At 44.5% G+C, this 18,301-nt stretch overlaps 1 protein-coding gene across 1 annotated transcript in view; it reads left to right on the forward strand.

The window, feature by feature from the left end:
- The window catches only part of LOC311233490 (A disintegrin and metalloproteinase with thrombospondin motifs 2-like), a 414,816-nt gene that overhangs the window by 317,184 nt on the left and 79,331 nt on the right, over positions 1-18,301 (forward strand). Inside the window, exons 16-20 of the mRNA XM_084320457.1 lie at positions 1,226-1,349; positions 5,385-5,465; positions 6,256-6,419; positions 6,848-7,007; positions 8,862-8,994. Coding sequence (XP_084176583.1) covers positions 1,226-1,349; positions 5,385-5,465; positions 6,256-6,419; positions 6,848-7,007; positions 8,862-8,994 — 662 coding nt within the window. The remainder of the gene's footprint in view (positions 1-1,225; positions 1,350-5,384; positions 5,466-6,255; positions 6,420-6,847; positions 7,008-8,861; positions 8,995-18,301) is intronic.

Below are 18,301 nucleotides of genomic sequence, written 5' to 3' on the forward strand. Positions count from 1 at the left end.
GGAAGAAAGAGGAGAGGTTGCATTCGTATAGGGTGGTTTAATTCCAGCTCAATATGGGTTTAGTTCCCTCGTAATGCACAACACAGCTACCTGCTAATACGCTCGCTTCACAACAACCTAACATCCGGTCCGTCCTCCCATATCTCCCTCCGGGGGGAAACTTCAGTGTGCGAACCATAGCATGGTCTTTGGGTGAGCCAAATAATATTTTTTGCGCCGGGGGGGGGGGGGGGGGGGGGGGAGGAGTCAGACTGTTGGAGGATACTGTGATCGCAGACGTTAATGTAGCCTGTAGCCTGTGTAGACCTTGTGTATGTATGTATGTGACAAATAAACCTCTTGAATCCTGTCTCATATTCAATCAGTTTCAGTTCTACAGAACACATAATACTAGACAACTCACTTTTTGAGGTCCGGCCGTCTGGACGGTCTGGGCTTCCACAGCACATTCCATGATAAAAAAAAAGTATCCATTTAATTAGATGATAGATCATCATCCAACACTGTCTACAGTATCTAATCCTATCCTGTGTTCTGATACGAGTCCGACCGCAGGCGCCGGCACGGTCACCGGGCGTTGTAATACTAATAATAGTCGCAGTAGGCTGCAGCGCCGCCGCGCTCCGAATGGTAATTGCAAGAATAGCATGCATGTTGCCATATTACGTGTGAATTAGTGCGCAAATCATTAATCATACATCCAAAATAGCATACGTTTATTATTATACACGATGATGATACAGAAAATTACAGAAAAATGAGAAATGCATGGCAAAAGTAGCATTTATTTTCAGTAATTTAGAGACCCCCAGGGGAGCTTTAGAGACCCCCAAGGGAGCTGATGTCTGATCTAGGGGAGCTATAGCGGACCGAGCTCACCCCGTGGATCGCACCCTGGAAACAAGTAACCACACCCCCAGCTAGATAGAGCGACACATATAGCTTATTATACCTGAACGGTCGGCTCTGGTGTGGGGGGCCAAGTGATTGTCGTTGAGCGACAGACGATCGCATCGCCAGGCGACCACTTTATGCTTATTTTTATTCTTATTTGTGACTTGTTTTGTCTACCTAAATGTTTACTGTTTACTGTGAGTGATTTGTAGTGCCAAATTTCCCACGGGATGAATAAAGTATTTCTATTCTATTCTATTCTGGTAGCTCAATAGCACTCTTGTGAATCCTGCTATTTAACCAGCTTTCCATATTGTATCTTGTATCTCAGCATGTAGGCTGTGACCACCAGATCGCTTCAGACCAGCAGGAGGATCGTTGTGGAGTTTGTGGAGGAGACAACTCCACCTGCAGGATCATCAAAGGAAACTTCACCAGAAGCACCAGGAAGCCAGGTGACTCTGCCCTTCCTTTTTCTTAACCTCTTAAGCGCCAGACAGCGGGCCGCCACGCACTCGCACGCATGTCGCGGCTCTTTGCACTCGTCTGTCGGCCCCGGGCTGCATTTTCGCTGATCAACCAATACATTGTTGAAAAGTTGAATTTGCCGCCTTTCAATCATCACCCCACTCAACCTATTGCATGATTCCAGTCTTGAGTTACAAGACGAAATATCAGGCGAGCGTCATTTGACAAGCCTTTCGGACAAGTGACCATGTCCGGTTTGCCCCTGTCCTGAGTGGACCAATGACCCCCGACGGTGAAAATGATTGACCTCCGTTGTAGCCAAGGCGCGTCTAATCCAAAAGCGATCCCAGATGAGCGCTGAGAGTGGGGGAAGGTGACACAAGAAGACGAAGAAGTCCATTGTTTTGATGAGAGCCTCTGAATGAATGGAGTGGACGGCCATTTTGGATTATCATGCCGAATTTTTACTGGTACACACATTACAAAAACCTTTGTAAAACATTCATTTTTCGTGGAATTTTTATAAACTTTGGACCTGCACTACATAAGACTTCAGGCTATGGGACTGTTTTCCAGCTCAGCTGGAACTTAAAAACAGGCATCTGGCAACCAGTAAAAAGAAATGTGAGTATACAAAACGTTTACTTCATTGAGTTCAAACCGCTGTTACTCTATTACATTAGCACTCAAAGTGAATGTTACCTTTCAAAGGAGACCAGACTCATGCATGTGCTATAAGTATAAAGTATAATAAATCGCAAATAACTTTGGATATGCAATCAAAACTAAAATACTAGCCCCATTTTTGCCTGATGTGGTTAAATCAATCTGAATTTATCTTTCTTTCTTGCATTCATTATTTCTTTATTTAATTTTAATTTATTTGTTTCATTCTTTCTTTCTCTCTTAACTCAATGGACGCCATACCCGAGTAAAGTCGGATTAACTCGCCGACGCTTGAGCGCCAAACCTGAGAAAAGTTGGGTTTTCATCGTTATTTCTTTTATTCGATATTTCCATTCATTATCCATCCAGGGAGCCTGGTGTTATCATAGGGAATGAGTCTGAGATCGCAAAAGTGCAATACCGGCTGCATCCTACCAGGCGGCGGTATCGAGCACCCTTTGAAACCTTGTGTCTTGGGCTGTGCGTCGATTATATGGGTCCGGGTCGGCTATTTTTCTCCGGGCAAGACGAGCGGTTATAACGCTCGGATTGAGAAGATTCAAATACTCCCGATCCATGTTGTGTGGTGGATTATGTTGGCAACACGATGGACATCAATACTTGGAATGGCGATCAGATAATTGGAATATCCTTTTTGGGGTACATCCTAGTCAAGGTAAGGGCTATATGATATCAATCTTACGTTGATCCAAGAATGTCTTCATTGCGATCCAAGCATATGTGTGTAACGTTAGTCCACAACGTATTCCGTTGGTGATGATCAAATCATCAAAAAATCCCCCCCCACCCTTTCATGATGGAATATAATACCTATCATATGCATTTGATTTTTTTATTGTAGCGTGTGTAGGGACGAAACGCCAATGCATTTAGTATAATACATGTTGTGGGCTATTACCAGCTTCCAAGGAATTACCCTAGACCGCTCTAAAACCATACTTATATTCACCACGGTATAAAACAGGAATGTATGGATGATAAAATTATTTCTTTTTCACATATTGAAGGATAGATACTCGATGTCAAATGGGCCATAGTATTGTATCCATAGCTATAATATAGAATATAGTTATAGCCCTGCATGGTCGTGGGGCATGGTCAGAACTTATAATAGTTTCATATTCATATTTCTTGACCTGTGACAGAAGTTTTCTATCTAATAGGAAATAATCAATCTGTGAGTATGATTGGTGGGTGTGGGAGCCAAAAGAAAAGCTTCGGCTGCATGGGTTTTTAAATCAATACCTTATTGTTTAAGAAAAATATTCTATATTCCTTGCTGATCTAGAATATGGTTGGTTGCTTTTCAAAGTTCTGTCTTAAGATCTGCATCCTGGTGATGATGGGTCTAGGTCATTCTCCTTTTTGGGGCTTTGGCGCTAGTGACTTACTGTATGTGTGATCAACCACCACCAGGAGAGGAAACCTCCAGGATAAACTAGAGATCTATGTGTGATCAACCACCACCAGGAGAGGAAACCTCCAGGATAAACTAGAGATCTACAGTATGTGTGTAAACCTCAAGTTTTACATCATGCTTTCAAGATCAGAACATTTATCCTTTGGCCACTTCAACTCTTTCGTCCTCGCCCCTTCAATCTGTCCCAGCTGTTATTATGTTCACGGGTATCTGCGAGACTTCATGTCATCTCGTGTGTCATGTAAATATTTCCCAATTTCCACTCCAATTTTCTTGGCCCCGGCATTCCAAACGTATTGCCATTTCTGAATGTATAGCCTCAATTTCTTGTCTCAGTCCCTCCCGAAAAGATCCCACTGTGTTCTGAGTTTCCCCCTGAGAATATCCATCATTAGATTAGATCATTAGATCTCTCGCAATTGTAATTTCTGGAAGGATGTGCATTGGCTAGTAGTGGAGAGCGAGACAAGTACAATTGATCTGTGAACTCTAATATAGATTAACCAATGGCTGTTAAGTTAGACCATCTAGGTACACCCCCTCATTAACCCATTCAGTGCCAACCATGAGTATAGTCGGGTTAACTTGCCATCGCTTGAGTGCCAATCACGAGTATAGTCGGGTTTTAATCGTTATTTCTTTTATTAGCGATATCCATTCATTTTCATCCATCCAACCTGATGTTATCGTTGGGAATGGGTCTGAGCTTGCAAAAAGGGCAAATACCGCTGCCTATCGTCTCCTTGCTGGTATTACACATCATTGGATTGGATTGGCTGGGACTGTGCATCAGAAAGAAAACTCCGGTCTGGTTTTCCCTTCTCGGGCAAGCAGTATCGTGTTACCCCATTGACTGGGAGGCTGGGAGCAGCGTCGATTATGTGTTTTGGACTATAACGTTGGATCAATAAACGCGATATTTGGAATGGCGATCAGGAATTGGATTAATCTTTTTGCAGAACATCAGATGTGAGGTAAGGAATCTATGTTACCAGTATTGGGTTAATCAGATGTTTTTTCACAGCGGTCACAACGTGTGTGTGTGTGCGTGCCGTTGACGCGGAGAAATGCACGGATAATCGATTTTTCAGCCCGCTTCTCTAGCGTGCATAAGGACACATATACTATCGATAATCTAGCGTTTATTTGAAAACGATTCATAAATCAGCCGAAAAATTACAACGTCCACTAAAGGGCTATTATCGCGTCTTTCTCTGGAATTACTAGAAATCTCCAAAACGATACTCGTATTCAAAACGGTATGAAACGGAAATGTACCGATGAAAAAACAATCCGTTTTGTACAAGTTGACTGCAAGCAAGTCATTGATAAGCGACGGGTGTATTAGACCCATAGCCATAATTTAAGATATAGTTTAAGCGTTCGCAAATATCCCCGTCCTCCCATTGATTAAAGCGCTGGCCTACAAGCCCTAATTTGGTCATATCCGGCCAGCTCTGATTCTGTTAACATATGGGTGAATAAATACAGAAATAAATAAATAAATAAATAGGGAAATTAATACATGGAGAAATAAATAAAAACTTAAATAAATGTAAACATTAAATAATTACATATGAAAATGTATGTATTTATTTATTGTTCTATTTCTGTGCATATTTATTCATTTTCAAATTAATCTGCACATTTAATTGATAATAAGATAAGACAAGATATTCCTTTATTGATCCCCTTGGGGAAATTCAGGCATCATAGCAGCATGGGGGAGGGGGAGAGGAGGTACAAATAATTGAGACTTTGCTTTCTACATTTCTTTCTTTATTATTTAATTTGTTTATTTATTGAGTAATTTATTTATTATAATGGAAGCTTTAGTCTTATATTTCTAAGGTGGAACACCCACAGGTAAATCAGTCAAATCAGTGAAGAGTATTTAACATGCTGCATTTCCTAGGTTATGTGAAGATCCTGGAGATCCCTAAAGGAGCTCGACACCTGCTCATCCAAGACATAAGAGGAACAGAACACATCCTTGGTGAGAGGAAGTATTTTCCCTTACAAAGAAGTATATCACTGTATTATTTTTTTTAAATAAAGTAAAACGATTATCATGGTATTTCCATAATTTTGGTATCATAATTTAAATTGGATTATACTATGGTGTTATTAATTTGTATAGCATCAGTACTGATCTATCATTGGTATTAAGTTGTTCTCTCCATTCAGGCAGACTTATTCTTGGTATTAAGTTGTTCTACTCCACATTCAGACATCAGACTTATTATTGGGATTAAGTTGTCATACTCCACATTCAGACATCAGACTTATTATTGGTATTAAGTTGTTCTACTCTCCATTCAGACCTCAGACTAATTCTTGGTATTAAGTTGTTCTACTCCACATTCAGACCTCAGACTTATTCTATAGGTATTAAATCACTCAATACCAGTTGCACCTGGGGAGGTGTGTCTCAAGGTAGTCATATTCAGACTTTCAACTTAAGTACATTTTGACAGAGAGATACAGGCTCCTGAGAAAAGGTGGAATAAGTCCAGCGTCTCTCGACTCCATATTGTTTTGATTTGGTGTTCATTATTTATACATATCCTTATGGAATATATTATATAACCAAAATGGATTTAGTATCAGTGGCCTTCGTCTATCTTGATATTTATATTTTTTGCGCCCTGTAATAGACTGTGGTACTTTGTGGTACTTGTTTTGTACTTGCTTTGTGGTTCTTGTTTTGTAGACTGTATTTCAGCCAAATTATTATGTTGAGGTTGAGGTTGAAGTTAAAATATGGGACCTTCTTTTTCTTTTAGCGGTAAAAAACCAGGTAACCGGTGACTTGTTCCTAAATGATGAAGACGAGTCCCCAGAGTCCCGTACAGTGATTGAGAAGGGCGTGGCATGGGTGTACAGCAATGATCGCAACCGAGACGCCCTCGAGACCACTGGACCACTGACATATGGGGTTCTGATCATGGTGGGGTATTAATAACTAACTAGCTGGATATATAACTTACTGTTAACTAATTAGCTGGATAGATAACTTAGTGTATAACTAGCTGGATATATAACATATTGTTATTTATAACTAACTAGCCCGATAGATAACATACTGTTTTGTATAACTAACTAGCTGGATAGATAACTTACTGTTAACTAACTAGCTGGATATATAATTTATTGTTAACTAACTAGCTGGTTTGATAACAGAAGGTTACACAGACTATCGCCTGTTTTACAAAGATTTTACAAAATAATTAATTAACTAATTAACTAACAAACTAATTATTTAACAAATAATTAATTCAATAATTAACCATTTAACTAACTAACTAACTATCCATCTGACTGACTGACTAACTAACTATTACTAACTACTAATGAACTCTATATTGTATTTTACAGGTCCGTTCTGAGGGGGACTCTAAGGTAATGTTGTCCTATAAGTACACCCTTGAGCAGGATCTCCAGGTGTTGATAGAGACCAACCAGGTACAGGAGGACATGGTGTTCTACGAATGGGCCCTGAAGAAGTGGTCTCACTGCTCCAAGCCCTGCGGAGGAGGTACGACAGACAGAGACTGAGAGAGACAGACAGACAGACAGAAGAGACAGAGAGACAGGGAGACATAGAGAATAATAATAATAATAATAATAATAATAATAATAATAATAATAATAATAATAATAATAATAATAATAATAATAATAATAATAATAATAATAATAATAATAATAATAATAATAATAATAATAATAATTATTATAATAATAATAATAATAATAATAATAATAATAATAATAATAATAATATTAAACTGTATTTGTATAGCACCTTTCATACAGGAATTGCAGCCCAGAGTGTAAAGCAGTAAAATAGGATATTATACAAAGGGATTTGAGCACTAAACATACTAAATGTGTGGTGCTCTATACTTGCACCGTCATTATGTTCTTCATAACTCACATAGTTTAAAACATGACAGTCTTTCTTCCCTGTTTGATACAACAATAAAAATAGCTCTCATTTACAATACAATCATCACAGTGTGGATGTAATGAGTGTAAAGTGGCTAAATGTATTAACCTCTTAAATAGCCGACCCGGGCTGTCGCACGTCACAACACAACACGTCTGTCGGCATCACGCTGTGTTATTGTCTCTCAACCAACACATCAGTTGAAAGCTAAAATGGCTGTTGTTTGATTGACACACCGCTTGACCAGTTTCGAAAAAGTTACCACCTCCAGTTTCGCCTCTCATGACTGGACAAATCAGTTTAGTCAGGTCTCAACTAGAAAAATACCAGTAATGTAGTTTAGTCAGGTCTCAACTAGAAACATACCAGTAATGTAGTTTAGCCAGGTCTCAACTAGAAACATACCAGTTTAGTCAGGTCTCAACTAGAAACATACCAGTAATGTAGTTTAGTCAGGTCTCAACTAGAAACATACCAGTAATGTAGTTTAGTCAGGTCTCAACTAGAAACATACCAGTAATGTAGTTTAGCCAGGTCTCAACTAGAAACATACCAGTAATGTAGTTTAGCCAGGTCTCAACTAGAAACATACCAGTAATGTAGTTTAGTCAGGTCTCAACTAGAAACATACCAGTAATGTAGTTTAGCCAGGTCTCAACTAGAAACATACCAGTAATGTAGTTTAGCCAGGTCTCAACTAGAAACATACCAGTAATGTAGTTTAGTCAGGTCTCAACTAGAAACATACCAGTAATGTAGTTTAGTCAGGTCTCAACTAGAAACATACCAGTAATGTAGTTTAGCCAGGTCTCAACTAGAAACATACCAGTAATGTAGTTTAGTCAGGTCTCAACTAGAAACATACCAGTAATGTAGTTTAGTCAGGTCTCAACTAGAAACATACCAGTAATGTAGTTTAGTTAGGTCTCAACTAGAAGACCTTTTATTATCAGATCATTGTTAAATAAGATTTAGATTTTGAGAAAGGATTAGAACAAGGAATAATATACAGTGTACAATATTATCTTGTATGATTCTAGGTATACAGTATAACATATTGTATGATTCTAAGTATACATTATAATATCTTGTATGATTCTAAGTATACAGTATAATATCTTGTATTATTCTAAGTATACAGTTTAATATCTTGTATGATTCTAAATATACAGTTGAATATATTGTATGATTCTAAGTATACAGTTGAATATCTTGTATGATTCTAAGTATACAGTATAATATATTGTATTATTCTAAGTATACAGTTTAATATCTTGTATGCTTCTAAATATACAGTTGAATATATTGTATGATTCTAAGTATACAGTTGAATATATTGTATGATTCTAAGTATACAGTATAATATATTGTATGATTCTAAGTATACAGTTTAATATCTTATCTTGTATGATTCTAAATATACAGTTGAATATCTTGTAGGTCAACAGTACACGCGGTTTGGCTGTCGTCGTAAGGCAGATGGGAAGATGGTTCATCGCACAGACTGTGTGAACATCAATAAACCACGAGCCATCAACAGAGACTGCAACATGAAACCCTGTTCTAATCCTGTGTACGTACCAGTATAGAATTCACTTTGAACTTAATCAATTCAAGGAGCTGAATTTCACTAGTTGAATTACATTACAAGAATGCTCCATATATGTCTTTGTTTCAGATCCAGATTCCTTTATTAAGCCATTTGTGTAAACACATAAGAAATTGCTGCGGCATTACAGTGTATGCACAGTCATTGATCAGCCTGGCGGCTGAGGGGAAAAAAGAGGCCGTGGCCAGGGTGGGAAGGGTCAGCCATGATCTTCCTTGCTCTCTTCAACGCCCTGGAGTCATGCAGGGACTTGAGGGAGGGCAGGGGACAGCCGATCACCCTCTCCACAGAGCGAATCACCCGCTGCAGCTTGGCGAGATCCTTTGCCGCTGTGGCGGGGAACCAAGAGATGATGGATTGGGTGAGGATGGATTCAATGATAAAATTGGGCCATCATGGTCCTCGGCAGTCTGAACTTCTTCAGCTTTCGGAGGAAGAACATCCTCTTCTGGGCCTTTTTCAGCAGGGCCATGGTTTCAAGTTTCAAGTTTCTTTAATAGTTGTCATACAGAAGTACAGAATACTTTTATACAAAATGCTTCTTACTGTTACGTTCCAGAGACTGTGCTAGACAAGATAAGTATGAAATAAAATAAAGTAGCATGTAAAAAGAAGTAAAAATAGAGGTCACAGTGTTCAGTATAGACATATGTACAATATTCGATGCAGACTAGAAGTAACTGAGTTACCATACAATATACAATATACTATGCAATATACTAATATACAATACTATATAGTGCAAAGCAGAAATGGGATGAGGTACAATTTAGGTACAATTTACAGTAAGGTGTACGAGTTGTAGTGCAAATCCTTTACCAATAAATATAAAGTGTGTTTAGGTGATCTAACGTGTGGAGAGTGGGTGCTGCAGTGTGTTGTTTGTTTAAAGTGAGTGTGTGCATGTGGATGTGTGTGCTGTGTGCATTTGATGGTTGTTGTATAGTGTTTATTGTTCGTTGAGCAGCCTAATGGCCTGGGGATAGAAGCTTCTTCTGAGTCTTTCTGTGCTCGCCTTGAGACTCCGGTATCGCTTGCCTGACCGCAGCAGTTCAAAGAGGCAGTTGTTCGGGTGGCTGGAGTCCTTGATGATTCTCTTAGCCTTGCCCCTGCACCGCTTGTTGTAAATGTTCTGGAGGGTGGGAAGCCCCCCTTCAATTGTGCGTTCCGCTGAACGTGTCACTCTTTGTAGTCTGCTTCGGTCTTGTGCAGTGCTATTCCCAAACCAGGAGGTGATGTTGCCAGTCAGGATGCTCTCTATTGTACATGAGTAGAAGTTCTTAAAGGAAAACTCCAACATTTTGGGAAATTAGCTTATTTAACATCTTCCCTGGAGTTAGACAAGAAGATACATACCTTTTTTGTCTCTGTGCGTGCATTTAGCTTTGGGAACAGTCGCTCCGTTAGCGTAGCTTAGCTTCATCACTGGAAGTGGGGGAGATCCGGAGCTTCATCACTGGAAGTGGGGGAGATCCGGTGCCTGACGTTCCCTTACACTGTATACAGTCACGAAATACACTCCAAATACAACTCCAAAACGTTCATGTAAACATGTTGTGACCTGTGTATTCACCACGTGGAGAAATAAAAAATAATTGAATTAGACAATTACGTTTTATAAGCAAATATACTCGGAACTATTTTTTGCCTAACCACTCCTCTCTGAGCGCAGTCAGTGATTTCAACGTGTCGTCGTGATTGTTGACATTCTCATTCATTCAAAGGATCCGAACCGATTGAAGTTTATGGATACCATGACTTAAAATCCTCTTACCTTGACGATTAAAAGCCTCCCCAATTTAGAAAACAGTAATCCAATGGCTGCTATAGACGTCGCTCTTTTATTTTGAAACCCCCCAGAAAGGAAGTCATTATATTAGCTTTAGTGTCCGGTTAGCTTTAGTGTCCGGTTAGCTCCGTTAGCGTGCAGTATATCAATACCAGCCATTGGATTACTGTTTTCTAAATTGGGGAGGCTTTTAATCGTCAAGGTAAGAGGATTTTATGTCATGGTATCCATAAACTTCAATCGGTTCGGATCCTTTGAATTAATGAGAATGTCAACAATCACGACGACACGTTGAAATCACTGACTGCGCTCAGAGAGGAGTGGTTAGGCAAAAAACAGTTCAGAGTATATTTGCTTATAAAACGTAATTGTCTAATTCAATTATTTTTTATTTCTCCACGTGGTGAATACACAGGTCACAACATGTTTACATGAACGTTTTGGAGTTGTATTTGGAGTGTATTTCGTGACTGTATACAGTGTAAGGGAACGTCAGGCTCCGGATCTCCCCCACTTCCAGTGATGAAGCTCCGGATCTCCCCCACTTCCAGTGATGAAGCTAAGCTACGCTAACGGAGCGGCTGTTCCCTAAGCCTAATGCACGCACAGAGACAAAAAAGGTATGTATCTTCTTGTCTAACTCCAGGGAAGATGTTAAATAAGCTAATTTCCCAAAATGTTGGAGTTTTCCTTTAAGGATCTTCTGACTGGGGGAGCTCCAGTAGCTCACCACGTACCGCGAGTGCTATTTCAGCGCCGTGGACAACCGTGCTCGTCACGGATCTGGGGCTGAGCGCGTTCGAATCCCGGACGGCAGCCGTGCCTTTCCCAGAGTGTCTTCCCCCCATCTGAACCCTTTCAGCCTGCTTCTGTCGGTCGAACTTGACCAAGTATGAATGCGATGAAAAAGCGATAAACGCTAAAAGAACCAGCTGACTGGTCAAAGTTTAAAAAAAAAAGGATCTTCTGACTGACTTGGAACTTCCTTAGGCGCCTGAGGAAGTAGAGGCGTTGTCGTGCCTTCTTCACAACACTGTCAATGTGTGTGGTCCATGTCAAGTCCTCGGATATGTGGGCTCCGAGGTACTTAAAACTGTTCACTCTCTCAACCGGTGCCCCGTCGATGCTGAGGGGGCTGTAGTCCTTGACCCCCGACCTCCTAAAGTCCACAATCATCTCCTTTGTTTTGCTGACGTTCAGGGAGAGTCTGTTCTCCTGGCACCATCCCGCCAGGACATTGACCTCTTCCAGGTAGGCCCTCTCGTCGTTTGCAGAGATCAGGCCCACCACTACTGTGTCATCAGCAAATTTGATGATTGTGTTGTTGCTCCGCTGAGCCACACAGTCATGTGTGTACAGGGAGTAGAGGAGGGGACTCAGAACACAGCCCTGTGGGGCCCCTATGTTGAGGGTGATGGATGAGGAGGTGCAGCTCCCACTTCAGATCCCGGGAGATGGTCATGGTGTTAAGCTCCCACTTCAGATCCCGGGAGATGGTCATGGTGTTAAGCTCCCACTTCAGATCCCGGGAGATGGTCATGCCCAGAAAGCGGCATGACTCCACGGAGGCCACCTGGGTGTCTCCCAGCATGATGGGAGGGGGCGGGGCTGCTTTCCTCTGAACATCCACCACCATCTCCACTGTGTTTAGAGCATTGAGATCAATGTTGTTGCAGCTGCACCAACTCTGCAGCCTCTCAATCTCCTTCCTGTAGGCCGACTCGTCCCCCATGGAGATGAGGCCCACCAGGGTTGTGTCGTCTGCAAACTTTAGGAGCTTGACCGAGGGGTGGAGAGAAACACAGCTGTTGGTGTACAGGGAGAACAGTAGCGGAGACAGGACGCAGCCCTTCGGGGAACCGGTGCTGGTGGACCTAGAGCTGGAAATGCTCTTCCCCAGCTTCACCCGCTGAGACCTGTTGAACAGGAAGTCCGTAATCCACCTGCGAGTGGAGACCGGCACCTGCAGCAGGGATAGCTGGTGCTCCAGGATATAATAATAATAATGCAGGACCTCTTTAGAGGTCTTTATTCGGCATGCAACGAGTCCGTAATCCACATGCGAGTGGAGACCGGCACCTGCAGCAGGGATAGCTGGTGCTCCAGGATATAATAATAATAATGCAGGACCTCTTTAGAGGTCTTTATTCGGCATGCAACGACATGGGACATGCAATGGGAGCTGTTGTGAAGGGCCAGATTAAACCGAATATATATATTTATTTATATATATATATATTTAATTGTATTTGTATATTCTCTAATATTCCCTGATATCCCTTGTATATTCCTTGTACAATATGCATTGAATATCCATTCTAGCCTACTGAACATCCCATAATAGTCTCCATTCTACTATTGGTCGAGACCTTGGTGCCAGGCTGCCATACCCCTCAGACCCAGTTCAAACGTACCGCTCAACATGTACGAACAAGTCCTAGTTCCGCGTAGGAATCTGGCTACCGCACCACTAATGGGACTATTTGTTCATAGTGCGTATATATACTGCGCTACTAAAGTAGGACTTTCTTTTCAGTCCAGTTTCTTACCCTCCAATAGAGTCACAGACGTAAAGCCTCCCCGCGACGCCACGTGTGGGAGTAAGGCCAAGTTCGGCTTACCATCGGTATTGAGACATCGTGTATATTAATATTTGAATAGTCATATTTGGCACTATATCGTCGAGTTGGACGTAGTCTATTAAGCTAATAATAGTCTGTTAATATATAGTGCTTCGTGCGGTGAGAATACTACCGTAGTTCAGTACCCCATCGTTTCGGGCAGAGAACTGGCTGCTTATCCAGGGTGGTTGACCCCACGTGAAGCTGCACCCGAGGAGCCCCAGAGCCGACGAGCGAGTGGACCTGTATACCGGATTATTCTACCGACGACAGCCCGCCTTCCCAGGCACGGATTATGCTTTGTATACGTTGATTATTCCGTGGATAAAGACCCCCGACACTGCCGTGTGTTGGAACCCCCCCCCCTGGAGAGGACGCAAGGTGAGGAGACGCTCTGCAAGACGAGGTCGCTTCACGTCTCTCCTCCGTGGACCGGAGGACGCCGGCCCACAAAGAGTCCACCTGCTTTCATCTGTGGTCCAAGGATCGCCGGCGCATTGAACGGCACTACAGTGGGTTCACCTGGGATACCCTTGGCCGGATGAGGCAGCCGGATTCTACCCCCCCCCCCTTCCTACTCCTGTCGGCTTACAAGCGACCGGATTAACCCCCCCCTAGTGTATCCAGTATATAATCATTCAAGTATCATTGCTGTTATTCCTTAACTATTCCAGGTCGTATATGTACCACCTGCGCCTTCAGAGATTGGACATTCTCTATTGATATACCGACGAATACTCTTGCCATAAAAGTGCATACTAATTCCCATTCATAAATGTGATTGATTTGATTAAGTGCTTGCTCTACACACCATCGCTGTGTAGAAATAAAGACCTATTTCTAATTCGTACATTTGTGTTGGATCCGTTTCATCTACGTGACAGTGTTCATCATAATATATTTATGCCGTGTACTGGGTGGCCGAATATTAAGTACAAAGGTAGTGGTAGTAAGTATCATATCTAGTAATACAGTCAGGGAATTGTACCCCTCAGTTACAATTGGTCCTTCGAGCCGGAGGGTAATCAGTGTAATATTAATATAGTGTTATTAATATTGAAATGGCCTATGATGAACACTCCACGAAACGATCCTCCTAACCAACGCCCGCAGCGCGAACGACGGCTCCCTCAGTACTTAGAGGCTTACGCTGTCAGTCAACAACCTAGTCTTCTACTAACAGTAAACGCGGTAAAACTAGAAAGTAAAAGTATGTCTAACCCCAACGCCCAGACTACCCCGACCATAGAGGCCCCTACGGGTTCTAATGTAACTGACCAAGTTCACGGTGGGGACCAGTGGGAACCAGACATGACTTCACACCCCGCCAGTACTGAAGAAGTAGTCCCCGATGAGTCCCGGGAGGAATACAACGCTACCGAGAGAGAACTCGGCACGGAAGAAGACGGGGAGAGCACCGTGGAGATAGAGCTCCAAGGCTCCGCAAGGAGTACCCCGAGGGAAGGCTCCCCTATACAACCGCCTTCTCCCAGCGAGGCAGAGAGGACCCTACAGCAGGCCTTCCTCATCAGCCTGAACGCCGCTGCTGAACGCGACCGACTGCAGATCCAGCAGCGGAGCGAAGAAGAGCATATACGTCTAGAAATAAGACGCATTCAGAGGGAAGAGAATGTGGCCCGAGACCGAGCAGACAGCCAGCGAGCAGCTGCTGGTGCTCTACGGGACGCAGAGCGCGACAGACAGCAAGCGCAACTAATAGAACAGCTGATCAGACGGACAACACCCTCTCCCTCCGCCAGAGGCTCCAGGAACTCGTCTAGACACACCTCCAGGGCGGCATCCCCTAGCCGAGTAAACAACCCTGAACTTGACCAACAGACGAGGTCTATACCCCCCACAGACCACCTCCCCCCACCGGTCCAAGCGAGACCTAGCAACCGGGAAGGAGCAGCATATCCTGTGGAGAGGCTAAACCAGAGACTACAAGCACTGGATGACCTAACTGAAGACGAAGAGGAAGAGGAGGAGAACCACGCCCGACGACAGCACAGTACTCTACCGGACCAGGAGGTCCGGTACAGCCCAGGCTATACTCCCGCGGAGCTGCGCTACAGACCCCCGACTCTATACACGGGTGAGCACGACGCACGACCCGCACCGAGGAACAGCACCTGGACAAGCGGGCCATGGTACACTGCCGGTACCAGCCCATACCAAGGAGCGGGAGGAGACTCGCCTAGGAGGCCTCTCCCCCAACGCTCGCCGATGTATCCACAGTCAGCGTCATACATTGGCACGCCTATGGTACCCGACTTCACCCAAGAGAACCGGGCCCAGTATACAGAACTCCGCATGTGTCTGGAGACCATGTTGGTGGATGTATTGGATGAACGCCATAAATACGCCATCCTACTGAAGCACTTAAAGGTACCCCGCGCACATAATATAGCGCTCGCCTACGCGACTTCCACCACCCCATACACAGCAGCGCTGGTAGCATTGGACCAGAGGTATGGGCGCATATGGGATTACGTGATCCAGGAGATCCGACACATCGACCGCTTACCCCCAGCAATAGACAATCGAGCACTGGACGACCTGTCCATCAGAGTGCAGTCCCTGGTAGGGATGTTGGGAGCGCAGAGAGAGAAGGGGAGGCACGAACTTTACGCCAACTCAAATGTGGAAAGGATCTTGGAGAAACTGCCGCCCGCTCGACAGGAGCGTTTTAGGCGGCAGAGGGACCACCGAGACCCGAATGGCCCCGAACCGAACCTCCTCGATCTAGCAGACTTCCTGGCGAGAGAAGTCAGCAGCCTACGGCTAGATACATTCGGACGGAGCACCCCTGGCTCCAGAGAAGGAACCAGACGACTAAATGATGGAAGAAGATCGGTGACTGTGATGCACCAATCGGAGTCAGTACCGAGCAGCAGGAGCCACAGTACCCCCTCCAGAACGGAGAAGTGGAAGATAGTGTGCCCCTACTGTGAGAAAGAACACTGGCTAGCGCAATGTGACTCCTTCCCCAAGCTGAACGCGGAGGAAGCAAGTCAATGGATAAAGTCCAACAAGCGCTGTTTTCGCTGTGCGCGCTCACACATGGCAGCCGAATGCCGCTTAAAGAAAAGGTGCACCAAGTGCGATGGAGCCCATCTGGACATACTTCACGACAGTAACAGACGGCGCCCTTCACCCGCACCATCCAGCAGCAAAGCGAGCGTCATGTACATCGATCCCGCCAGCAGCAGTGGAGCCCGAGTACTCCTAAAAGTAGTGCGTGTGACACTAAGCTACCAGAATAAAGTCCTGGACACTTACGCCGTCCTCGATGACGGGTCAGAGAAGACCCTGCTGCTCGCCTCCGCTGCGGCCCAGCTAGGGCTGCGGGGAAGCGAAACCCAAATGACAATTCGGACAATAAGACGAGATTTGAAGACGATAAAGGGCGAGAATGTCTCATTCTCTATCGCAGCAAGCGGCCAGCCTGAGCGACGGTACCAGATTACAGACGCTTTCACCAGCCAAGAAATAGGACTGTCGCGGTACACATACCCCGTCGCCAAGCTGATGGAGAAATATGCACATCTGCGCAAGTTACCGATCCCGCTCATAGACAATGCTATGCCGACCCTGTTGATAGGCTCCGACCATGCAGACCTCATTGTCCCGATAGACCGGGTTCATACCGGACCCCGAGGCTGTCCTGCAGCAGTCGAGACCCGTTTGGGATGGACTCTCCAAGGCCCGCTCGCCAAATCTCTCAACCGAAGTACAGCCACTAGATGTCTCCACTCCCGAGTCACAGAGGGAGAAACCGCACTCCTGCAACACGTAGAGCGGCTATGGACCTTGGAACAAATGCCCTTTAAGAACGGAAAGAAAGACATTCGCTCTAAAGATGACATTTACGCCATTCACCTCCTCGAGACAGGGACCAAGAGAGTCCCGGTCAACGGCGTGTTGAGATACGCCACGCCACTCCTGCGGCGAGAAGGAATGCCTACTTTCCACGCCAAGACAGACGCCACAGAACGGTACCTGCTGAACACGGAGCGGCGCTTAGCCAAGAACCCCGCCCAAGAGAGTGTATACCGCGCTGAGATTGAGAAGCTCATCACAGCGGGACACGTCACAAAGATGGACATTAAAGAGGCTGACCAGACCACTGAATCGTGGTACGTGCCTCACCACAAGATCCATCACAACGGTAAAGACCGCATAGTATTTAACTGCAGCTACCAGATCGGATCCCAAAATCTGAATAAAGAGTTACTGCCCGGTCCCACACTCGGCCCCTCCCTACTCGGCGTTCTACTCCGCTTCCGCCAGGAAAAGGTGGCCATCAGCGGGGACATTAAAGGAATGTTCCTGCAGGTGAGATTAGTAGAGGAGGACAAGCCCCTGTTACGGTTCCTATGGAGAGAGAAGCCAGGAGATGAGCACCCAGCCATCTACCAAGGGGAAGTCCTCCCCTTCGGAACGACGCGCAGCCCCTGCTGTGCTACATTTGCACTACAGAAACATGTAGCAGAGGACCCAGCAGCGGACGAAGAGGTCCGACACAGCGTAAAGAACAGCTTCTACGTAGACAACTGTCTACAAAGCCTTTCAACCCAGGAAGAAGCCGAGGCTCTCCTGATTAAACTCTGCGCCTCATTGATCAAAGGCGGCTTTGATCTCAGGCAGTGGGCCAGCAGCGATCCGCAAGTACTGCGCAGCCTCTCCTCCGAGGACAAGGCAGCCAGCAGCGAGACCTGGATGGCTACAATCCCGGGAGAAGCCCAGGAGATGACCCTGGGATTGGTGTGGCGATTCAAAACAGATTCGCTTCACTACAGACACAAGCCCCTGACTACAGAGCAGGGAAGGCCGGCGGCGGCGCCGACCACCAGACGGA

Source organism: Notolepis coatsorum (genome assembly GCF_963971535.1).
Source record: "Notolepis coatsorum genome assembly, chromosome: 8".
NCBI classification, from domain to species: domain Eukaryota; kingdom Metazoa; phylum Chordata; class Actinopteri; order Aulopiformes; family Paralepididae; genus Notolepis; species Notolepis coatsorum.